The 22,261-nt window shown below is 39.6% G+C and overlaps 1 protein-coding gene across 1 annotated transcript; it reads right to left on the reverse strand.

The window, feature by feature from the left end:
• Positions 1–20,598: 20,598 nt before the first annotated feature.
• Positions 20,599–21,129, reverse strand: LOC141679945 (uncharacterized). The gene has a single exon (XM_074486301.1). The coding sequence runs from the start codon at positions 21,127–21,129 to the stop codon at positions 20,599–20,601; it is 531 nt and encodes a 176-aa protein (XP_074342402.1).
• Positions 21,130–22,261: the final 1,132 nt, after the last annotated feature.

Raw genomic sequence — 22,261 nt, forward strand, 5'->3', positions numbered from 1 at the left:
ATAGTGAAGGGGAAAATATTTTTGACCAGATTCAAATAATAGAAGTAGGCGATAGTACCGAAGAAGAAATAATGAGTAAAATAGTGAAGAAAAAAAGTACCAAAATAGAAAATAGAGGAGAAAGTAAAAGAGAAAAGTGAATGTCGTATTACTAGAGTCTCAAATTGTAGGTTCATTTTCGGGTTTTATATCAAGTCGGCTACCCTATTCCTCAAAATATCTCACTTAGACCACCATTTCCCACGTCGACTTATTGAAATCATTAAAAAACTAATATATATCACGCCGTTATCCTATTCTAAATAAATTAACAGAAAATGTTAATTTTTTTAAAATTTCTGTTAGTTCAAGCAGAAACAACCAAAAGTGGTAAGCTGGTAGTCCACGTATGTTCCACGTAGGACTAACTATCAAGTGACACAACACAAGTGAAAGAAACCCTAATAAATTAAACAAATAACCCGAACAAACAAATAAACTGACATATTGGCGGGTTAATTTGAGGCTAAAAAAAACCCTAAACAACGGGTTCATTCAATCGTCACTATCAACCATCATTCAATCATTAATCGTATCTATCTTCAACAAAATCTGGACACCAATTATCACTCTTTAACATCATTCGACAAGATAATCATCAATCCTCTATGTATTGTTTATTTGTGTTTTATATAATAGTATTGTTTCATTCGATTGTATTGTGCGACTTGTTTATTTTGTTTTTATTTGTTAGTAATAAGTGAATATATGAATGTAATTACTTATACGTTGCTTTTACCTTACTTTTACCACAACTCCAGAAACCTCTTCCTGGATTTTTGGAAGTCCATGACATAAGTACTCGAGCATTTATACCACAAAAATAAAAAAATTAAGTTATTATCAGACTTAACAACTGGCGAGTTTGACAAAGCAGATATGGGGGTTTACGATTATGAGCGAAGATGATGATAATGCGAGAAGTAATTACAAAGTTATGCAAAAATTCAAGAGAAGATTAATTTTTTAATCAAGAACCCTAATAATACACTGTGTTTGTATGTCTGCTATATTTACAGGGGTCAACGTGAAGTCAGTCAAACTAGTCGTTGCTTATTCAATGTCATGTTAGTTGAAACATCAGCATCACCGTTAACTTTTTTAATTAATATAACGGCGTGATATATATTAGTTTTTTAATGGTTTAAATGAGTTGTCGTGGGAAATGGTGGTCTAAGTGAGATATTTTGACGAATCGGGTGGCCGACTTGATATAAAACCCGTTCATTTTCTCAGGGACAATCTTTTTAATTCCAAAAAATGAACAGAGTGCGGTGACCAGATTGTAGGTTCATTTTCTTTGGAATACTCTTTAAATGATGGCTTACAATCACCCTTCAATTTTCATGTTTTAAAAAAGTATTGGACAAAGAATAAGTTCTTTCCCAATAAGGCGCAAACGCAATAACCACAATTAATCAACCGCCTTGCCATTAGGGTACACAGAAAAGGTGATCAACTATTAAAAGTCAGTTTATTCCAACCAAAGTCCTAATTTATGTCCCTCTTTTCTTCTTTTTCTCATTATTATTGTTGTTATTAAGGCTATATCATGGTTGCAGCCACTTCCCCAACTGCTAAACTCAAGTTCATAAAAGATACTAGACAAATTGTTTTAACTAGTTCATCCATTTTGAAATAGCATATTATGTCTCGACATTTAAATGACCTGTTTCACCTCACATTCAACAAACTTTATAGATGCCCCTCCCCCAATAAAAAGATCAAGATTTAAGAACAATGAATACATGATTACATTAACTATCGTTGGCATAATCAAGACAGACTGTTTTTAAATGGGATTTTCTATGGTGTGCCTAAGGGCACACAATAGGCACTAACTTCCATAGAAATATGCTCTTCTTATTGGTGGTTGAATAATAAATATTAATGGTAAAAAGAGGTCATTTTTATTGGAGTTAATTACTAATGTGTATCCTTGGGCACACATTAGAAAAACCGTTTCAAAATTAAGGCATCTCGGCAACAAAAAATACAAAAGAAACATAATCCGATACTCATACAAACATGAACCACCGGTTGCATTTTCAATTTGATTAAAAAAATGGCATATGAACAACAAAAGTCCAGTTGTAAACTAATATCACCATAAAAGATGTAAGATTACATTGTTTTGTTGAGCAAGTATTGTAGAATTTCTGCATTTACAACATCACCAATAACGTATGCACAATAAAGTAGACCAAATGATTAAATTACAATACAAAACCATAAACCAGAAATATTGAAACTACTAAGAACATTATGAAAATACACATATAAATCTAAACTTCCTGACCCATATTCTAAGAAAGAAGCTCATGGGAACAAAAATCAGCACAACAATCACTAAATCAGTTAAATGCATACACAACTACTCCCTCCGTCCCAGCCAATTCTTTACGCTTGGTTTGAGAACGGAGGTGAAAAGAGAAAGAAAAGCGGATGAAGTGGTGGGACTCATTGATTTTTAATGTATAAAATGGAGATAGTGGAGTAAAAGTAGTGTGAAAAGGGAGGAAAAGTGGAAAAGTGGTGGGACCCATTGACTATTTTTGATAAGTTTTGAAATATAAAGAATTGAATGGACATCAAAAAAACTGTAAAGAAATGGTTGAAACAGAGAGAGTAATAAATAACCAGCAAACAAAAACCAAATTATAGAATATTGATAAAAAAATAAAAATGAAAATACCTGTGGGTTACACAGCATAACCTAAATGACTCCCCAGCTGCTGCTATATGTAATCTTCTTCTCTATATATTGTATGGATGTATATATAAAAAAATGTATATACTATATCTTCTTGGTATGAAAACACCAAACCAGACAAGAGACAACCTCGGAAACCTCCACCTATGTGATAATCATATATATATATATACAAACAGGAAGGCAGGGCTGAGAAAAAACCGAACAAAAACCAAAACCGATCCGAAATCGGTAAAATCCGTAAAAAACCGATCCGCAAAAACCGGAACCGATCCGAAACTGAAAAGTTAAAAAACCGATCCGATGATAATTTTTCGGTTCCGGTTTTAGGTCCAACCGATCCGAAAAAACCCGAACCGAACCGATTATTTAAATAAATAAATAAATTATATATATATATATGGAATTAACAGATTTATGTATATTACATATAAAATATCAAATTATTAACATTCTAGTATATTGTTTGAACAGAGCAGACTAGTAGCAAGCAATAATAGTACCATTGGGCCTTACAAAATTAACTAGCCCAATAAGTAATAAAACAGAAGTCTGGAGTCTCTTGCTCCTCATCCCTAATTTTAGTCAGTTCTGTAGTCTCTACTTTCTCACTTCTGTTAAACCTAAAGGCCGAAGCAACAAACACATCTAAATCAGTAAATCATGTTTGGGCCATCAATTAATCGAACTTCTCAGCTAGAAACTTCTCAAGAACCGCCTCAAGAGTCTCGGCCTTCGATAAAAGAGGTACTTTTATCTTTATAATTTTTAATTTTTCTATGCAGCAGGTTTCTTTAAATCTAAAGTTTGATTTTTGTTTTGTTTGTAGATACCTGTGATTGTGAACTTGGAAAATGAAGAAGTAAAGGGTGATAATAAAGAGAAGGAAAATTGTGAACAGACTGGGAAAAAGGCAGTTTCGGTAGCTTGGGATTATTTTAATCGAATACCGGGCCTTCCAGTTGGTAAGGAGAAAGCCAAGTACAAGTTTTGTTCTGTGATAATTGGATGCAATACACAAAATGGTACTTCGGCGATAATGAATCACTTGAGAATGATATGTGCTAAATCACCCCTATGTACCAATCTTGATAAATTACAAAGGACATTACGATTTGAAAAGTTATCAAAGATGATAAATTTCATACCGTTAAGGCTCATGAGTTTAATCAAGAGAGGTTAAGAAAAAAACTTGCTTTAATTTGTATCAAAGATAATCAACCATTTATGATTGTGGAACATGAAGGGTTTAAAAAATTAATGAATGAGGCGGAACCAAGGTTTAAGATGCCAAGTAGATGGACAATTGCAAGAGATTGTCTCAAAATATATAGTGAAGAGTTAGTAACATTAAAAAAGTCTTTGTTATCTCAAAGAGTCTCATTCACAACGGATAGTTGGACCTCGGTTCAAAATATTAATTATATGTGCCTTCCTGAGGAAGGGGTTGATATTTGTTTGAAATATTACAAGAATATACTCCTACTTGACTTTCCAACAAACCTACCTAGATATACTTAGATATAAGATATGTTCAAAAAATCTGAACCCAGAGATTCGATCCAAAAAAAGCCCGAAAATTCGGATTCATAAAAAAGTTCGGCCCGGTTCAGCCCGGCCCGCGTACATTAAATAGTCCTTTTTTTTTTCTCGAAAATCCGTCCCGGCCCGGTCCGAAACCCGAAAAGCCGGATTCAAAAAAACCCGGATCGGAAAAAGCCCGGATAAAAGCCCGGTTCGGCCCGGACTAAAGACCAGGCTTTTTGAAAAGTCCGATTAAAAAACCGAATTTTTAATATAAAATTTGAAAATATACAATTCTTTTTATGATTTTTAAAATATTATATTGTAATATTAGAAGCAATTAATGTATATATGATTATTTAAATATTGGAAGCAATTAATGTATTTAATTCAAATTATAAAATTTAAAATATTTTTTTAATATATAAATAAAAAGCCTGGATAAAACCCAGTTCGGCCCGATCCGGCCCGGCTTATGGGCCTAAAACAGGCCTTATATTTCTTGGGAAACCCGGCCCCATTAAAAAAAAATAGACCCGATTTTAAAAAAAACCCGACCCTATCCGTTTTCAAAAAAACCGGGCTTTTTAAAGTTCGGATAAAACCCGGCCGATGGGCTTTTTGTGCATCTCTAGATATACGTCAATTACACTGTAGTATTCCCCCTGGTTTTAGACAAAGTAATAATGACAAAACGCTTCATCGTTATTTTAAAAAAAAAATTACACACCGGTTTAACTTTTTTTTGTTTAAAAATTATCATTAATATCTTCTTGATATTGGCTATTCTAAATGGTATATTTGACATTTTTGACTTTCAAATGGTACCATTGTACTATTGTTTCGTTCATATAACACCGCTCCGTTAATCATATGTTATACAAACGTTAAACATTATTTTTAAGGGTACCAGTTGGAAAAATGAATTGTATAATGGTACTATTAGTAATATATTTTCTCTTATTTTTTTAAAAAAAATATATTAATTTTCTACTATTAAAAATTTGAATAAATAAAAAATAATAAGCAAAAAACATTATGTTGATTAAAAAAATAACATCAATTTACCTAATTTAAACTAATTCAAGAAATTATGAATATTTATTTTATATTTTTTCTAATATTTTCATGTTTTGTACTAACTATAATTCGAGTAAATGAAATAAGATAATTTAAATAAAAAAAATAAGAAATAGGGATATTTCAAATTCTATCATTATAATAATTATTTATATTTTATTGTATATAATTTTTGATAGGGAATAAAAATAACCCTAATTGCGGAGTTAATGTCGCATTAATTAGACATGATTTGGTCAAAGGGGAATGCCCAATTAATGAGGCCCAAAACCCTAACTATTTATTAAATTCGTAATTAATAAAGGGGATAATTAAACAGCCCAATAAATGTGTTCAAATAAGTAACTACTTCAACAAGAAGTAGCCTCCAAGTGACCCAAAATTCAGAAGGAAACTAGTTCCTGCTTTCTAAGACTCCAAAGTCCAATCTGAGGTGGAGACTTACCCATCAAGTCTCCCAATTCAACCCTAATTCTCAAACTCTCCACGTCTATATAAAGGGTTTTACCCCTTCAACTTCAGCAGAAAGCTTTGGGGACAAGAGCTCCAGACGTCACCACCATGAAACCACGTTTTGGAAGAAAGTTTTAAGCATCGCAAAGCCGCGAAGGCATCCTATAAGCCATGAGGCCATTACCTGGAATGACGTTTTAGACTCAGTCCTCAAAGGACATGAAATTCACTACGTCCTTGGTGAGCTTTCGCTGCCATAGCCCTGAGGGTAAGCATCACCAAGAACTACGTTTTGGCTTGATCCATGGCATACGCCAAGGTACGTAGGCATCTTGTGAGGGCAGATTCAAGCCACGAAACACAAGCGCATCCATTAAAGCTCTAATCTTATCAAATCCTAACATTAAATACACACAATAAATAAATACATGTTTTTTTATCCATAATATTTGGCGTCGTTTGTGGGAAGAAGACAACAACCATGAAAGCAGGAAGAAGCACCGAGAAACCACCTGCCGAAATACGCAATGTCGCATCCATTATTGATATGTCACCACAGTTAAACCTCAATATCCGAGGAACTGATCTATTAGGGATGGAAATCCCCATTACCTAACTACTGATCTAAAAAATGGTCTCCAACTCTAGGGGATGAAGAATCAAGAGAAGAGTCCCAAACTATAGATGGTACTCTCACTAATGAGCACCCGAATTTCAGATGTTAATAATTGTGCTTGCCTCAAGGATGAATGATCACCCACCTTACGGGATGTAAAATTTTAAGGAAGAACGCAAGACCGAGTACATGAGGAGTACGAACATCAGTATGTAAGGGCTAAACCTTATTGAAGGAAGAAGTTACGATTTCTATGATCCCCATATCGAGGATAGTGATCGTTCATATGAAGAGGAGATCACCCCAAGAAGGGTGCAGCCGATTAAGGAACCTGTTGTCAAAGGGCGTTTTTAGCCCCGAAGACGTGAAAGGATGAATTCCCAAATCATAAAGAAGAGGATTCGTGCTCATGAAGCACACATCCGAAAACCCTAAAAAGGTCTAAAATCATGAAGCAATCAAGATCTACCAACCACAACTCAAGTTGTTGCTTCCATCATTGGAGTACCACAACTCTCAATCATAAAATCAAGAATTCGGTCCCATATTTATGGGATTTCTTTTGACCCGAACGCTGATTTAGAGGACCGATACCCAATCTCAAGGAGTAGAAAACCAAGGGATGAATCCCCAATCATATTTCAGATGTTAACAATTATGTTTTCTTGAAGGAGGAAGATAATCCACCTGATTAAAGTAAACTTCGGCGTCGACCACATTACGAGTAGAATTCCAGTATTTGCAAGGGTTGAGCCCCATTCGTAAATGAGTCAGAGATTTCTTTTGTCCCAATATCTAAGATAGTGATCTTTAATCTGGTAAGAAGACCAAGCTAAGAAGGAGACGAATAAACAAAGAGCCCGTTGTCAGAATATTTTCTCAGTCTCGAGGGCACGAAAGGGTGATTCCTCAAACCATTACAAAAAAGAATTCGAGCTCATGAGGAGCACATCAACAAGATTTAACAAGTTTAGAGGTGCGTTATGCAAAAACCCGGTCTTAACCCGAAGGGACGATTTAAGATCCCCATGTTCAGAAGATAGAATCCTTAAGTTTAAGGGTCGAATCCCCAATTTCAGATGGTAGTTGAGACCTTAATTTTACCAATGTTCTCCTTTCCTAAAACATGGTTGATCAGGGATATGGATTTAAAGATTATGACCAAGGAAGCAGAATTCAACATCAACCTTGCAAAGGCTGTACACGCCCTTATGTTTAAGGATTGAAACCCATCAATGACCAAGTTTATGATTATCCCAGTCCCTGTACAAAGGATGATGAAATCTGAAGTGATAAGGATGCCACTCCAAGAAGGTGACGTCCATGAAGTGACCGACCGAAGAAGGATGTCCCAAGCCTCGAGTGCCTCAAGGACTAAAAGCTTAGGATGATGAAGATCGAATTTTCGTCTCATAAAACTCGTGAGTTAATGGAGGAACTGAAAAGGGAACAACAAACTCGACTACTTGCAAAATTTGGAAAGCCTGGACCCCGAGGGTCGATTCCCCGGTATAGTTGGTTTAAACGCCTTCCATGAAAAAGGAAGACGGGGATTCTAAGGGTTGATCCCAAAGATTTAATGCCCCTTTAAGGCCTGAATGATACAATGTATCTCTTTATGAAAGAAACTACAAATACCTATATTTCGAGGAAGCTGAAGATACCCCAATCTAGGCGTATGATGGATTCAGTAATCCGCATAACCATGTAGGAAAGTTTTCAAACTCTCTACTACAATAGCCAATGCACGATTTTATAAAGTGCATGACATTTTCTTAAACCTCGGGGGCATAACTCGATTATGGTGCAAAAGTGCATGAGCCACACTGCATCCCCAAAAACATAAAACAAGGATAAAAAAATCCTTGTATGACCTAGACCGATTCAAAAAAAACCCATGATCAACATATACTTGAGTAATAGGATGTCAGTGATAGTCCAACAAGGAGCCTGGGATGATAACCTTAAATTATCATTGGCCCAAACCAATATGAAAAACAGACATAGGTTACAACGGCGGGGAGGTGAAAATAAATAACATAAAGAAGGATTTGCCCCCCATAGGAGGCGATGCTGGTAACAACTAGAAGCAAAAGGAGGATCAAAAATGTGATGCTAAGGATAAGTATCTATGATGGAGACTTTTTCCCCAAGGAAGAACAACAGGGAACCGAAGTTCACCAAGCATGCACGTTTTAATGCTCCAAGAAGCCGCATATTGATGAAAATTAAAAAAGATGAAGACTATTGATGGCCGATGCCACTACGCACCAACCCTGAAAAGAGGAACAATAATTTATATCCAAGATTTCACATAGAGGACATCGACAATTTCCGTTAGCTAAGGAATATAATTGAGTTATAAATCCAAGGAGGGATACTGAAGAGGTTCACCAAAATGGTGGAGAAATAATAAGAATGAAAGATTATGAAGAATAAGAGGGGAGATCAAGATACTCCAGGAAAATAAGCAGCCCAGGGGCCGATTGTCAATATGATATTTAGAAGAATAATAATCGCTGGGACTTCAAGAAACTCAATGAAAGTTTGCGCCCGAAAGGTAGTACACCGTAAGGAGCGACAGTGGAAATTGTAACTAACTTTAATGATTCTGATTCATAAGGGATGAAATTCCTCCATGAAGACCCGATGATCGTCACACTATAATATAAAACTCTGAAAGATTCTTGGCAAATGGGACTCGCTAATTCCCAACTTGCCTTGTATAATATGTTGCCATGATTAAAGGCCCGACTGAGTCGGGGGGCAGGTCCTCCCAAAAGAAGACATGGAATTCCGAAAGTTCGACGAGCAATGAGGAAATTCAACAGCAGATACGATTCTTATCCACTTGTAACCGGAGTACAGTGAGGAAAATAAAGAGGAAATTCTTGCCCTTGGCAGGAGAGAAACCACAAAATAGTAAGCTAATTATAAGGACGACATTTCTAAGGTACCACTCCTCATTAACTTTGTAATACTATGTATCTTTTGCTGCTTTTATTTTGAGAAACCAGAGGCCACTTACAAAGGTTAGAAAGTAAAATTCTTTGAGCATCTCTATTGAAAGACCATGAGAGTCTATGGTATAATGAAATTAAGAGCCTAGACAAGGCAGAATACATGAGACACCTCCGAGAGGAATTTGAAGTGCTGATGCACCCCAAGGTAATGTTAAATCCTACAAGGTGTGCCTTCGAGGTAGGATCTGTAAATTTTTGGGCCACATCTCTGAGTGGGGAATCAAGGCCATGTTGATAAGATTTCTGGTTAGGGAACCCTCATCTTTCATTAAGAACATAGAGAAATTAAAGAGTGCGATTTAGGAGAGGTTCATCTCCGAACCCAGTGACAAGTATTTTACCTTCTTCACGGTATTGAAGAAAGTAAAGGACCCTTTATGGATTGATGAAAGCCATGTGATCTTTAAGAAATTGGAGAAGCAGAAAATCGGAATACCAGAAGAAGTACTAAATTTATACATGGAAAACTCAATTGTGTAATTGAGACTTGCCCTTGTGACAAAAGATATGGAGGTTCAGTAACCCACATGTTGAGATATTGAAAAATTATGTGAATAACTCTAGTATTGAGAAGTTCGCGTTAACCATGACCGCGGCATGAAGAAGTTAAACTGTATTTCCAAATGTGCGAAACTAGCCCCGGGGCACAATGCACAGCCCTGAGGCTGGTGGAAGGTGGTTTAAGTGGATAACGGAGCCTGACAAATTTAGTATAAACATGTACATTATTTAAGGTTCAAGATTTGACCGACTTCATGGTTGAATGTCCTTTTGACAACCAAGAAGTAGGGGCAGGATGAGATACCCTATGAGGGCAAGGAAATATATAGGATAAGATAAAGATATCATACTGAAGTACTATTTGGTTCTCTATTTTAATGGAACATTCAAAATAAAAGTGAGTGTTGCAAATTCATGACGGATTAATGATATAGTTAACCTCGACATCGGATTTCTCATTAACGAATGACGAAGTTAAAAATAAGGCCTCGATGGCCAGACTTGGTTCAGCTCGAACCTTAAGGGTTGAAAACCTCAAAGTCTATGAAGACTCGGTGTTGGTGATTTCTCGAGTATATGGGGAATTCAAAACAAAGTATGAGAAAGGCATGCGAAGCCGTGAATAAATTTGATGGATGTTACGTAAAGTTACATCCCAGTGGAGGAAATCATGAAGGATATGTTCAATTTGAGTTTGCATATTCAACGATAGAGATTTATAAATTTCGGAACCTGAAGCATGAATTCCAAGTTGGTACCACCAGTAGGTGTGGAAAATTGTTAGGTTAATTTTATGAAGGTTAACCTAGAAACTAGTGGTTAACCCATGCATATGAGGTATGAAATCCATTGGAAACGCGCCTAGGTACGCTCTGGTTGAGATGAGTCACATAAGAAATTCTTTGTGATTCCATACTCGGAATACCTGGGACCCTAGAAGCGGAACTAACCTCGAAAGATGTTCGTCCATGAGCAGCACCCGGGGGGAAGGGCTGACACCAAAAAAAAGTAGTCGAGCAGAATTCAGCTCGAAAGGAGACTGAATCCTGACCGAAATACGGTTCAATAAGGCTATCTAAATTAAAGATAAGTCGACCAGAAGGCTGGAGTTTTAGAATCAATAGATTCGTCAACAAGATATGAGAGACTTGTGAAGTCATGACTGAATTTGATGAAATCTACATCCTGCGGAAGGAAGGCATGAGGGTCGTGACTCAAGAGATAAAAAATTATACGGGAAGTTTTTACTTCTAAGTCTCAAAGACCCAAAAACTAATACAAAGTTGATAGCACCGATATGTGCGAGGACTCATTTCCTGGAAGTCTCGACTCAAACTAGCCGGTGACCCGACGTTGCCATAGAAGCTTAAAAAATGCTGGAAAAAGCTTTGAAGCTTAATTTGATTGCAAGGACTTTATACAAGAAGTAGTTCGTGATTCCTTACTTGAAATGCCCGAGAACACGAAAAATGGAGTTGGTCTTAAAGAAATACATGAGAAGAAACGTGGGTTACGTCCGGGGTACGGGGCCGACACTCAAAACTTACTTGTTGGAATTCTATTGGCTAAAGATGATGGCTGATGATAAATATTATGATAAGAAAGTATACTTGATATCGGAAGCACACACATTTCCTGAGGTAGATCCTGACACGAAGAGGATTGAGGCTAAAACCCTTGGTTGTATAACCAGCATTCGAGTGACACAATTCCCGCAGAAAAGTGCGATATAAAGGTATGAACTCCCACGAATCCTAGTGACCGGTGATAGAAGATAGTACAATATCAATGATGTGAGAAGAGCGATAACAAATCCTGCTCCACAACTATTTCTCACCCCTGGACGAATGGGCAAGCTGAGGTAGGAAGTCGAGTAATCCTTGATGGACTGAAAGAGGGAAGAATACTCGAGAAATGACTAGGCAGACATGCCACTTGCAAGGAAATGATAGGAGTTATACCATTCTTACTGGATAATAAAGCTGAGGTTGTGATGCCATTATGAATCACTCAAACAACTCCAAAGGTTGAGGTCTTTGAGCCTGGGGAGAACGAGGAAGACATGACAAATACTTTAGATTTGATGAAGCCAACACCGGGATTGTTGAGCATCTGAAACAAGTTTCAAGACATCCAGAGTTGGGAAGAAAGGAAAGGCAATACCTATTTTCGAAGAGTCATCCCAAAACATGAACATATTTGGGACAAGGATCCCACAAACATGGAAATATTTTGAGAAAATAAGGTACTCAGGCTCAATATACCTTAAACTCAAGGTTTAATCTAGTTCAGAATCTAAGTAGGACAACTCACCTGGTTGGACTAAGTAGAAATAAGGCTCGTAGAGGCCACGTTGATTGAAGGCTCGTATAGGCCACTTTCCATCCAAATTGAAGGATTAAGGCACGTAAAAAAAATATGAAGATGCCATAATGAGTTAGAGCTCGTAATAAGCTTCGATTCGGTATATATTATATGCTCAAATCAGAATAATGAGCAAAAAGTTATGGCCATTTAAAGGCTTGAACCCGTAATTTAGGATTCCTGGTACACGGGGTCAGGATTCCTGGTCTAAAGGACTAGGATTCCTGGTATTCGGGGTCAGAATTCCCGGTCGAAAATCAATTCAACCATAGTGTTAAAATCACCCATAATTCGACGAGAGTGTTCATCGAAAAAGGGGAGAATCCTGGTCAAAAATCCATACGACTAGAATGACAAATCAGCTCATAGTTAGACCAGAGTTCGGGTCAGGATTCCTGGTCTAAAGGACTAGGATTCCTGGTATACGGGGTCAGGATTCCTGGTCTAAAGGACAAGGATTCCTGGTATACGGGGTCAGGATTCCTGGTCTAAAGGACTAGAATTCCTGGTATACGGGGTCAGGATTCCTGGTCAAAAATCAATTCGACCTGAGTGTTGAAATAACCCATAATCCGACGAGAGTGTTCATCAAAAATGGGGAGAATCCTGGTCGAAAATCCATACGACTAGGATGACAAATCAGCTCATAGTTAGACCAGAGTTCTGGTCAAAATTCGACCAGAATGCATCCTGGTCTAAAATCAGTTCGACTAGAATGCATCCAGGTCTAAAATCAGTTCGACCAGAATGCATCCTGGTCTAAAATCAGTTCGACCAGGATGAAGGAATGACCCATAGTTAGATCAGAGTTCTGATCGAAATTTGACCAGGATGCATCCTGGTCGAATTTTGACCAGGAATAAAAAGAAATATTCCTAAAAATTTAGGAAAAATTAAGACATACCCGGAGGTACAGAAAAATTCCTAAAATATTAGGAAAAATCACAAAAAATACCCGGAGGTACAGAAAAATTCCTAAGATATTAGGAAAAATCACGAAAAATACCCGGATGTACGAAAAAATTCCTAAGATATTAGGAAAAATTACGAAAAATACCCGGAGGTATAGAAAAATTCCTAAAATATTAGAAAAAATCATGAAAAATACCCGGAGGTACGAAACAATTCCTATGATATTAGGAAAAATTACGAAAAATACCCGGAGGTATAGAAAAATTCCTAAAATATTAGGAAAAATCATGAAAAATACCCGGATGTACGGAAAAATTCCTGAAATATAAGGAAAAATTATGAAAAATACCCGGAGGTACGGAAAAATTCCTAAATTTAGAAAAATACATGTGAGTAAGAGATAATCCCCAAAAATTAAGGGAACATGTTGACGGAGGAATTTGGGAACAACAAAACTTGAGGTTAGCAGCCGGAAACAAGATCTATGATGACAGTTCTTCGCCGGAAATGTGAACAGTAACCGATGAATCCGATGAACAGTATTCGTCGGAAAAGATGAACAGTATTTGGTGGTGATGATTATTGGGGACTGAGATTGCTTAGGGTTAGTGGTGGCTCCTTTGCGCTCTCGCTTCTGACCCCTTACAATGTGCCTACGTACCCCTATTTATAGGGGATCAAGCCCACGTAGTTCTTGGGGAACAAAAAACCTAATGGGCTTAGATTTCTTATCCCGAGGCCCAGTAGGAAACCCACTGGAAACCGTCTTCTACTAGCTTTAGGAATGTCCGCCGATGAGGCCCAACCACAAAGGCCCAAGGCTCGTCAGCGGCTTCGAGACTTCACGGATAAGGCATCTCCCTGGCCAAGGATAATCCTCCGCTACCAGCTGTTTCTCTAGTCCGTGGACGCAGGTATAGCCGTGGTTTACCCCAAATGTTGGACGCATCCTTGTCCCCCGATAAGGAGCCCCTACCAGATTGCAGGACAAGTGATCCCAAACTTTTGGGTGCAAAGTGCAGGATACTCCAAAGTCTCCCAACGAGGACACCCGTTGACTACAGAGACAGAGCTCCCAAAGCACACACCAGATTTCACCCCACATCCCCAATGAGGACACCCAGTGACTACAGGAGGAGGCCTTCAGTCCAGGCATACCCCTGGAGGTCTCTGACCACGGACACCGCCTTTTCTGTAGATATGCTACAAGAAGGAGTTCTTCAACAGAGTACCTGCATCAAATAGGTTAGTAATAACATTCTCCATCTTCCTCGAGTCTTCCAGAGAATCCATCCAAGCAGCATATAAAAACTGCATTTATATGTCAAGTGGAAGTTGAGGGCGCGCCCTGATATTTCTGTATGTTGGCACCGCCCTGTGTCACCAGCCTTTGGTCTCTTCTTATATCATTCTACACCATAGGGCGCGCCCTAAACTATTCATCATTAGGGCTCGCTCCAATTCTATCCAAGCCAACAAGCAAGTCTGTCAAAGCAATCATGCCCAAACAATCCGTCCAAGGAGCCTTCCTTGTCCAAGGAGCGCCCTAAGGCTCACTACAGTACAGGTTTAATATAAGAAATTTCTCTCCTCCTTCTTGATAACTGGCCTCGCCTCCTCTACCTGTTTGAGGGCGCGCCTCTAATACATGATAACCACAACCGTTACTCAGCTGCTCAGTCAACGGGGCGCAATCTTTGGGCGCGCCTTCTATTTATGGAAAGTCAATCTCATATTTTTCCTAGATTTTAGGCGCTTCTCCTTTAATTCTGCTCATTTTATTAATCTTAATCTGAACATTGTTTATACCAATTTTTGGGCATAACAACTACCCCCCAAATTCCATATGCTATTGAAAATGGGATTGGAATTTTCCTCCTCATCCTTATAAAAATCTGTATAAACATATTTTCCAGCACTTACTTTACTAGGCACGTCCGAAAAGCAGTGGGCTTTTATATATTCAATGTTCTTACTTTTCATGCATTATAGGTTGATGTTAATCTAATAAGGCGCGCCTTCTAGAGGGCGCGTCCTAAAATTTAAAATAATTTGAAACGGTCTTCCTTACTCTTCGAGAATCGTGATTGACATGACAGATTCGACACCTGTCCCTTTTACCTATAAATACAAGTCACCGTCAGTCATTTTCATTTTTACTTTTACTCTCCCCTTCCTTTTTATTTTCTCTTTCCTCACCAAAAGCTTCGACTCCGGTGACGGACTTTTGCTCAGAACCAGCCTTCCCTGTTATCACACTCTCAATCTCTTCCAGTCAACTTCTTCCCCATTCAAAAAGGTATGTAAATCTCTTTTCTTCTCTGGATTTTGTTGCATAAATCACACTGCATGTCACATTTGTCCCCTCAACTTCCTTAACTGTTCTTGATGATTTACACAAAATGATGTATGTATCTATGTATGTATATTGTATATGCATGATTAGTTGTTCTAGATCCAAAATCATTGGATCCCATTCTCAATTTTATGTTTCTGGGAATCCCAAACATTTATCCTCAAAATTAGAAGTATACGCCCTATGATAAGGCGCGCCTCTTTCTTGATACGAGGCGCATCCCCTTTATTTTTAGCCACGCCATTTGTCATCTAATCTTCCAGTCTTTATAGATTTTATAATAGAATAGGATGCGCCCTCTTAGTATATGACTCACTTTTTCTCTTCTTTTAAGTCTATCCCTATCCTTTCCGTTTCCTTCATACTTTCGTATCTCGTTCTTTCGTATTGGGCGCGCCCTCAACATTTCTTTTGGTTTTCTTGACAGCTGGAAGACGAGGGCGCGTCCTCCCCTTTTCACCCTTTCAAGAATTTTCTCATCAACTTGGGGATTTATTCGCCCCCAAATACTTACTTCGATCCCCAACCTCCAAACGCCCACCACACTCCCGAATTTCTGAACCGGGTGGCGCGCCTTCTTCAGGATTCCAAAGAGGTTACCCTGATGGCAGATTCCTCAGATAATTCGTCCACGGACAATATTCTTTTATCTCGTAGGCAAGGCAAGCAGAAGCTGATCCAAAAGGATAGATCCCCAATCCCAGATATGACAGAACTGGATGATGATGATTGGTTTGAGAGTTTGAATGCTGATAGATATAGGGGTATTGAGAGGGGCGTCAACGTAGGTGCAGGACCCTCTAAAGTATCCTGCAGGACAGTATCCCCAAGTCCATCTCCCCAACACACAGAGGGCACGCCTACATCCCCCGTTCCTGAGGGCGTGCCTGAAGCAAGTGCGTCCCCTCTTCGTGATGAAGAAAATTTCTTTGATGAAGACTCCTTCCAATTTTCCACCTCTCCTGAACCTTCTCCAATCCCTTTCCACCACTGGGAAGTTTCTGATAGTGAATTAGATTTTGACTGGGATGAATTTGAACCATGTACTGAAGCTGTGAAGAAGCGTTTCAGGAAGGAGCATGGGAAGCTTTTCTGTGTGGGCCTGTCTTCAGCCTATTCAGATGAGCAACTAGGATGGCTCATGGAGTTTTACGATATGGAAGGCATATGGGTGCGCCCTTTAAGCATGATGCGGCCCCATATCTTTAATTATGGGAGGAACTTTAAATTCCCCAGAATGGTGACCAGCCCCAAGCTAGTATCTTTGGGTATAGGCGCGCCCTTACATCCCTACCTTAGGGAAGTGATAGAACTGTATGATGTCGCTCCACTTCAACTTTCTCCCAATAGCTACAAGTTTATCCTGGCTCTGTTTATCCTCTATACGGACTTGGGTTTTCCTCAACCGTCAATGGCAGAAGTTGCTTATTTTTTCAATCTAAGGAAATCTGACCATGGGTACTACTATTTGGTGGTGGACAAGCAGCACAATAAGAAGGGTTTTTCCTCTGGCAAGCTTAGCCATGAGAAAGGTTGGAAGGAAAACTTCTTTTACCTGTATGACGTTCCCAGAATAAGGATAAGATTCAACAAGTCACCGAGTAAGGGCGCGCCCTTTTGTTTTTTTTATATTTTTCTTTCTTTTCTCATCCTTATACTTTTTCAGACAGACCAGCTTCCAAACCCCTTAAAAGCGAGCCCAAAAAATGAGCTGAAGCCCTCCTTAGAGTGGCTTCTGACAGGTGGAACTTAAAAACCTTAGTCACTCGAACCAACTTGATGCGAGTAGGAATCCTTTCTGACCAAGTAGGAGTGAAGTGCAAATATTTAAAATTTAGGAAGGGTGCTCCTATTTCTCGTGTTATTGACTTAGACAGTGAAGAAGAAGCTGAAGAAGAAGAAGAAAAAACGGAGGATGGCTCCCTACAAGGCCAAGATCCTTCAGGTTCATTCATTGTAGAATATAAAGGCGCGCCTTTTTATTATTGGCGTGTCCTACTTCTTTTTTTTTGTTAACTTCTTCATTGCCATACTGGATAGAAAACTTTCGTTCATTTAACCTTTTCGCGTCTTTAGGGCGCGCCCCTTTTACTCTAGGCGTAGCATTTTACTCATGTTTATCAATGTTATCTTTATCAATTGCTTTTATTTATTGCATTGTTCAACATATTTAACTGTCATGTTTAACTAATATGTCTTTATGTCTTGTGCAGAAATGGCTCCTCCAAGAATCCCCAAGTCTTTTGGGGCGCGCCCTAGTGATAAGCCTAGGCCCAAACCGAAGAAGGATGCTCCTGCTGCACAGGCATCTGTTCCAACTTCTGCCTCCATCCCTCAAACAACACCTGCTCCAAAGAGGCCCATCATTGACCTTACAGAAAAGCAGGGCGTGCCTAAGAGGCATAGAGCAGAGGACGCGCCCTCTGGCTCTTCTGTCGCCTTGAATGCTCTCAGCCCCATGGGTTCTCTTTATGTTTCGGATGGGGAAGTGGAGCAGTGGCAGGCCATGGACTTGGGGGATGCTACTCGTGCTTCTATAAAGGCATCTTGCCAACTGTTCATCCATTCTACTCGAGTGGTGGACAAGCTACTGGAAGAGGGGGCGCGCCTAGAGAGGCTTCAAGGCAACAACAACATTTTGAGGAACACCCTCAAAGACAAAGACTTTCTGCATGCCAAAGACATTAAAGCTAAGGATTCTGAGATCTCTTTTCTCAAGGATGAGGTGGCCAATCTTACTTCCCAGCTAGAGATTGCCAACAAAAAGGCTACCTCTCTCCACACTGAGCTGGGTGCAGCCAACTTGAGGATTGAGTATCTGGAGGAGCAACAGAAACTAGGCTGGCCTGATGAAAAGAGGGAAATATCTGATGAAGCATTTGACAATGGTTTTTACTTCTACAGAGTGGGTTTTGTGGCCAATGATCCTGACTACTCCTTTGAGAAGTTTGGGGAGGAGACTGTTGCTGAGATGGTGGAATTCAAAAAAGAGCATGATGTTGAAATCAAGGCAAGGAGGGTAGAACTTGGGCTGGAGGAGGAAGATAGTGAGGGCGCGCCACAAGAAGAAGCCTCCAAGGGCGCGCCTGAAGTTGATCCCAATGTTCCTCTTCAAACCATTCCTCCAACATACCAGTCTCAGGGTGTGCCTTGATTATTTATAGCTTTAAATTTCAAATACTTATGAGGAGCCAGCCCTCTTTTGATGCTGTGTAAAGTTGTATGACTTATTTTTCTGCTACTCTTTTATTCTTGCATGTATGACTCGTCGTTAATTTCATCTTTACTCAAAAATTTGTTAAGGCACTTTGATTTTTCTCTTAGCAATCATATGTTTCCATGGGGTATGTTACTATATGGCGCGCCCTTTAACATTTTTTTTAGTGTAATTAATTTTTGTGTGATCTCAAAGTTTGTCATTTGCAGATAATATGTACTTATTTCTTTCCATTAGTACCTTTGCAATATTTTAATTGACTTATTAGTCCAATAGGCGCGCCTTATTTCGAAGAGTTTTTTCCTTAGTCTTATTTTGCTGACCATGTGCATTTATTTCCTTCATCCTTGTCTACTATGTCTGTCTTGATCATAAAGCAGGAGCTATCAGATAGGGCGCGCCTCTACATAGGGCGCGCCATTGATTTTTTCAGATGAGAATTTTTATGTCAAGCAAATATAGTAATTTTTGAAGTAACTTTTCTCTTTTATTGATAACGCGCTCTAGTGTGTAAATTACACCAGTCCCATGGCTACTATACTTTATGGGGAAATTATTTGAAAATTTTTTCATCCTTCTGCTAGTTCCAAGGTTCGCAGTCACATGTACTACCCCCTAGGCTAGGAGGAATTTATTTGCTACTAGCCTATTACATAAGAATCAAAACAAGAAAATAAGGGGGACAAAGCCACACCCTACTGATAATACTTCCGCAAATGTTCTGCATTCCATGCTCGAGGAATAAGTTTACCATCCAGATCTTCCAAGCGGTAAGTCCCTTTCCAGAGTATAGCTTTAACTTTGTACGGTCCTTCCCAATTAGCTCCAAGCACCCCGTGCTGAGCTATCTTAGTGTTAGGCATAACCTTTCGTAACACGAGATCTCCAACCTTGAACGGTACAGATTTTACTTTTTTATTAAAATACCTTGCGACCCTCTGTTGGTACGCAGCGAGTTTCAATTGAGCGTTTGCCCGAGCTTCATCTAACAGATCCAAGTGGAGCCTCTGGTTAACTTCCCCATCTTCCTCGACGAACGCATCTCTCGGTAGAGATCCTGCTCCTACCTCCACGGGAACCATTGCCTTATACCCGTAGGTCAGCAGAAAAGGGGTTTCACCTGTGGTCGACCTAGGTGTCGTGTTGTAGGACCAAAGGACCATAGGCATTTCTTCTAGCCAATCCCCTTTCTTCTCTTCTAACTTTGCCTTCAAGGTATGTTTTATGATCTTATTTATGGCTTCTGTCTGGCCATTACTCTGCGGATGATAAACTGCGGCGAAGTCTTTTTTAATTTTTAAGTCTTCACAGAGCTTCCTTAATTCTATACTATCAAATTGTTTTCCATTGTCTGAAATGAGCTTGTAGGGAATACCAAACCTGCATACTATGGAATTGAACACGAAATGCCTTATCTTCTTTGCCGTGATCGTGGCTAGTGGCATAGCCTCTGCCCATTTGGTGAAGTAGTCCACAACCACCACGGCGTATTTCATACCCCCCCCCCTTTGCTTTAGGTAACTCTCCAATGAGATCAATCCCCCACATGGCAAAAGGCCAGGGACTTGTCAATGAGGTAATGGTGGATGTCGGGACGTTGGAATAGTTGGCGAACCGTTGGCAACGATCACAAGCCCGGAGAAAATTGAAAGCATCTTCCCTCAAAGTCGGCCAGTAGTACCCTTGTCTGAGCACTTTTAATGCCAAGGAACCACCCTCCGAGTGATTACCACAAATCCCTTCATACACCTCTCTGAGAATATAATTTCCTTCTTCCCTATCCACACAACGTAACAGTGGCTAGTTAAATCCTCTCTTGTATAGTACCCCGTCATATTCGACATACTTTGCAGCTCGGTACCGAAGGCGTCGAGCCTGTAGTTTATCCTCTGGTACATCCCATGTCTGAATATAGTTATGGATGGGGGTCATCCAGTTTTCTTGTGGGATTTCTTGCGTTTGAAACACCTCCACCTCCGGGATACTTGGAATTTCCTGGATTCCCAAAGGGATTTGTCCAAGTTGAACGTTGTCCATCTGTGACCCCATCTTGGCCAAAGCATCCGCATTACTATTCTCTTCTCTTGGAACACTTTCTAGTCTGGCACTTGAAAATTTTTCCAGTAGGCGTTTTGCACATCTCATATATAGCTTTGTCTGCGATCCCCGGGCTTGGAATCCTTCGTTGACCTGGTTCACAACTAATTCGGAATCACTCTGAACTATCAAATTCACGGCCCCTACCTCCAGAGCTAATTTCAGACCGTTGATTAAGGCTTCATACTCAGCATCATTGTTGGTAGCATAAAACTTGAAATGGATAGCACTCATCAAGCGGTGCCCCTCCGGAGTGATCAAGACTATCCCGGCACCTGACCCGTTGTTGTTTACGGCCCCGTCCACATGTAATGTCCACCAAGGGTGGGGGAGTTCCTGCTTCTTTTCATCCTGATGACTTTCTTGCGAGGTTGGTTCTGCCAGCACTATGGCCTTATCATCAACTTCTTCATCGAACTCAAGTACGAAATCGGCCAGCGCTTGTCCTTTGATTGCCATGCGAGGACAATATTCCAAATCGAATTGCCCTAGCTCTACGGCCTATTTTAACATTCTCCCTGATGATTCGGGTTTATGTAAAATATGCCGGAGCGGATAAGCGGTGCGAACTTCTATTCGGTGAGCCTGAAAATACGGTCTTAGCTTTCGTGCCGCAAGAATAAGAGCGTACACTAGTTTTTCCATGTTGGTATACCTGGTTTCCGCGTCTAACAACCTGTTGCTTACATAGTATACAGGCCACTGGTGGCTTACTTCTTCCTTTACCAAGACGGCACTGACGGAATATTCAGACACCGCCAAGTACATAATTAATGTTTCTCCGTTTTCTGGCTTGGCCAACATCGGGGGATTTCCCAGTTGTTCTTTGATTTTTAGAAAAGCTTCTTCACAGTCAGGGGTCCACAGAAAATCCTTCCCTCTCCCTTTGATCGCTTTGAAGAATTCTTTGCACCTATCTGACGACTTCGACACAAATCGATTTAGGTCCGCGATCCTTCCTGTTAGACTCTGTACCTGTTTGACGCTGGTGGGAGATTTCATGTCTAGCAAAGCTTTTATTTTTGCCGGGTTAGCCTCAATCCCCCGGTGGTTGACCATGAATCCCAAGAATTTTCCCGACTCTACGCCGAACACGCACTTCTGCCGGTTTAGTTTCATCCTATATTTTCTCAGGATATGAAACATTTCAGTTAAGTCGGCGACATGATCTTCCGCCCTTTTCGACTTCACGAGCATGTCATCCATATACACTTCCATAGTCTTCCCAATCTGCTTCTTGAACATTTTATTTACCAACCTTTGGTAAGTGGCACCGGCGTTGATCAGACCAAATGGCATTCCGATATAGCAGTAGAGACCTCTATCAGTGATGAAAGAGGTGTGCTCCTGGTCAGGCTCATACATA

Source organism: Apium graveolens, chromosome 8, assembly GCF_009905375.1.
Source record: "Apium graveolens cultivar Ventura chromosome 8, ASM990537v1, whole genome shotgun sequence".
NCBI classification, from domain to species: Eukaryota; Viridiplantae; Streptophyta; class Magnoliopsida; order Apiales; family Apiaceae; genus Apium; species Apium graveolens.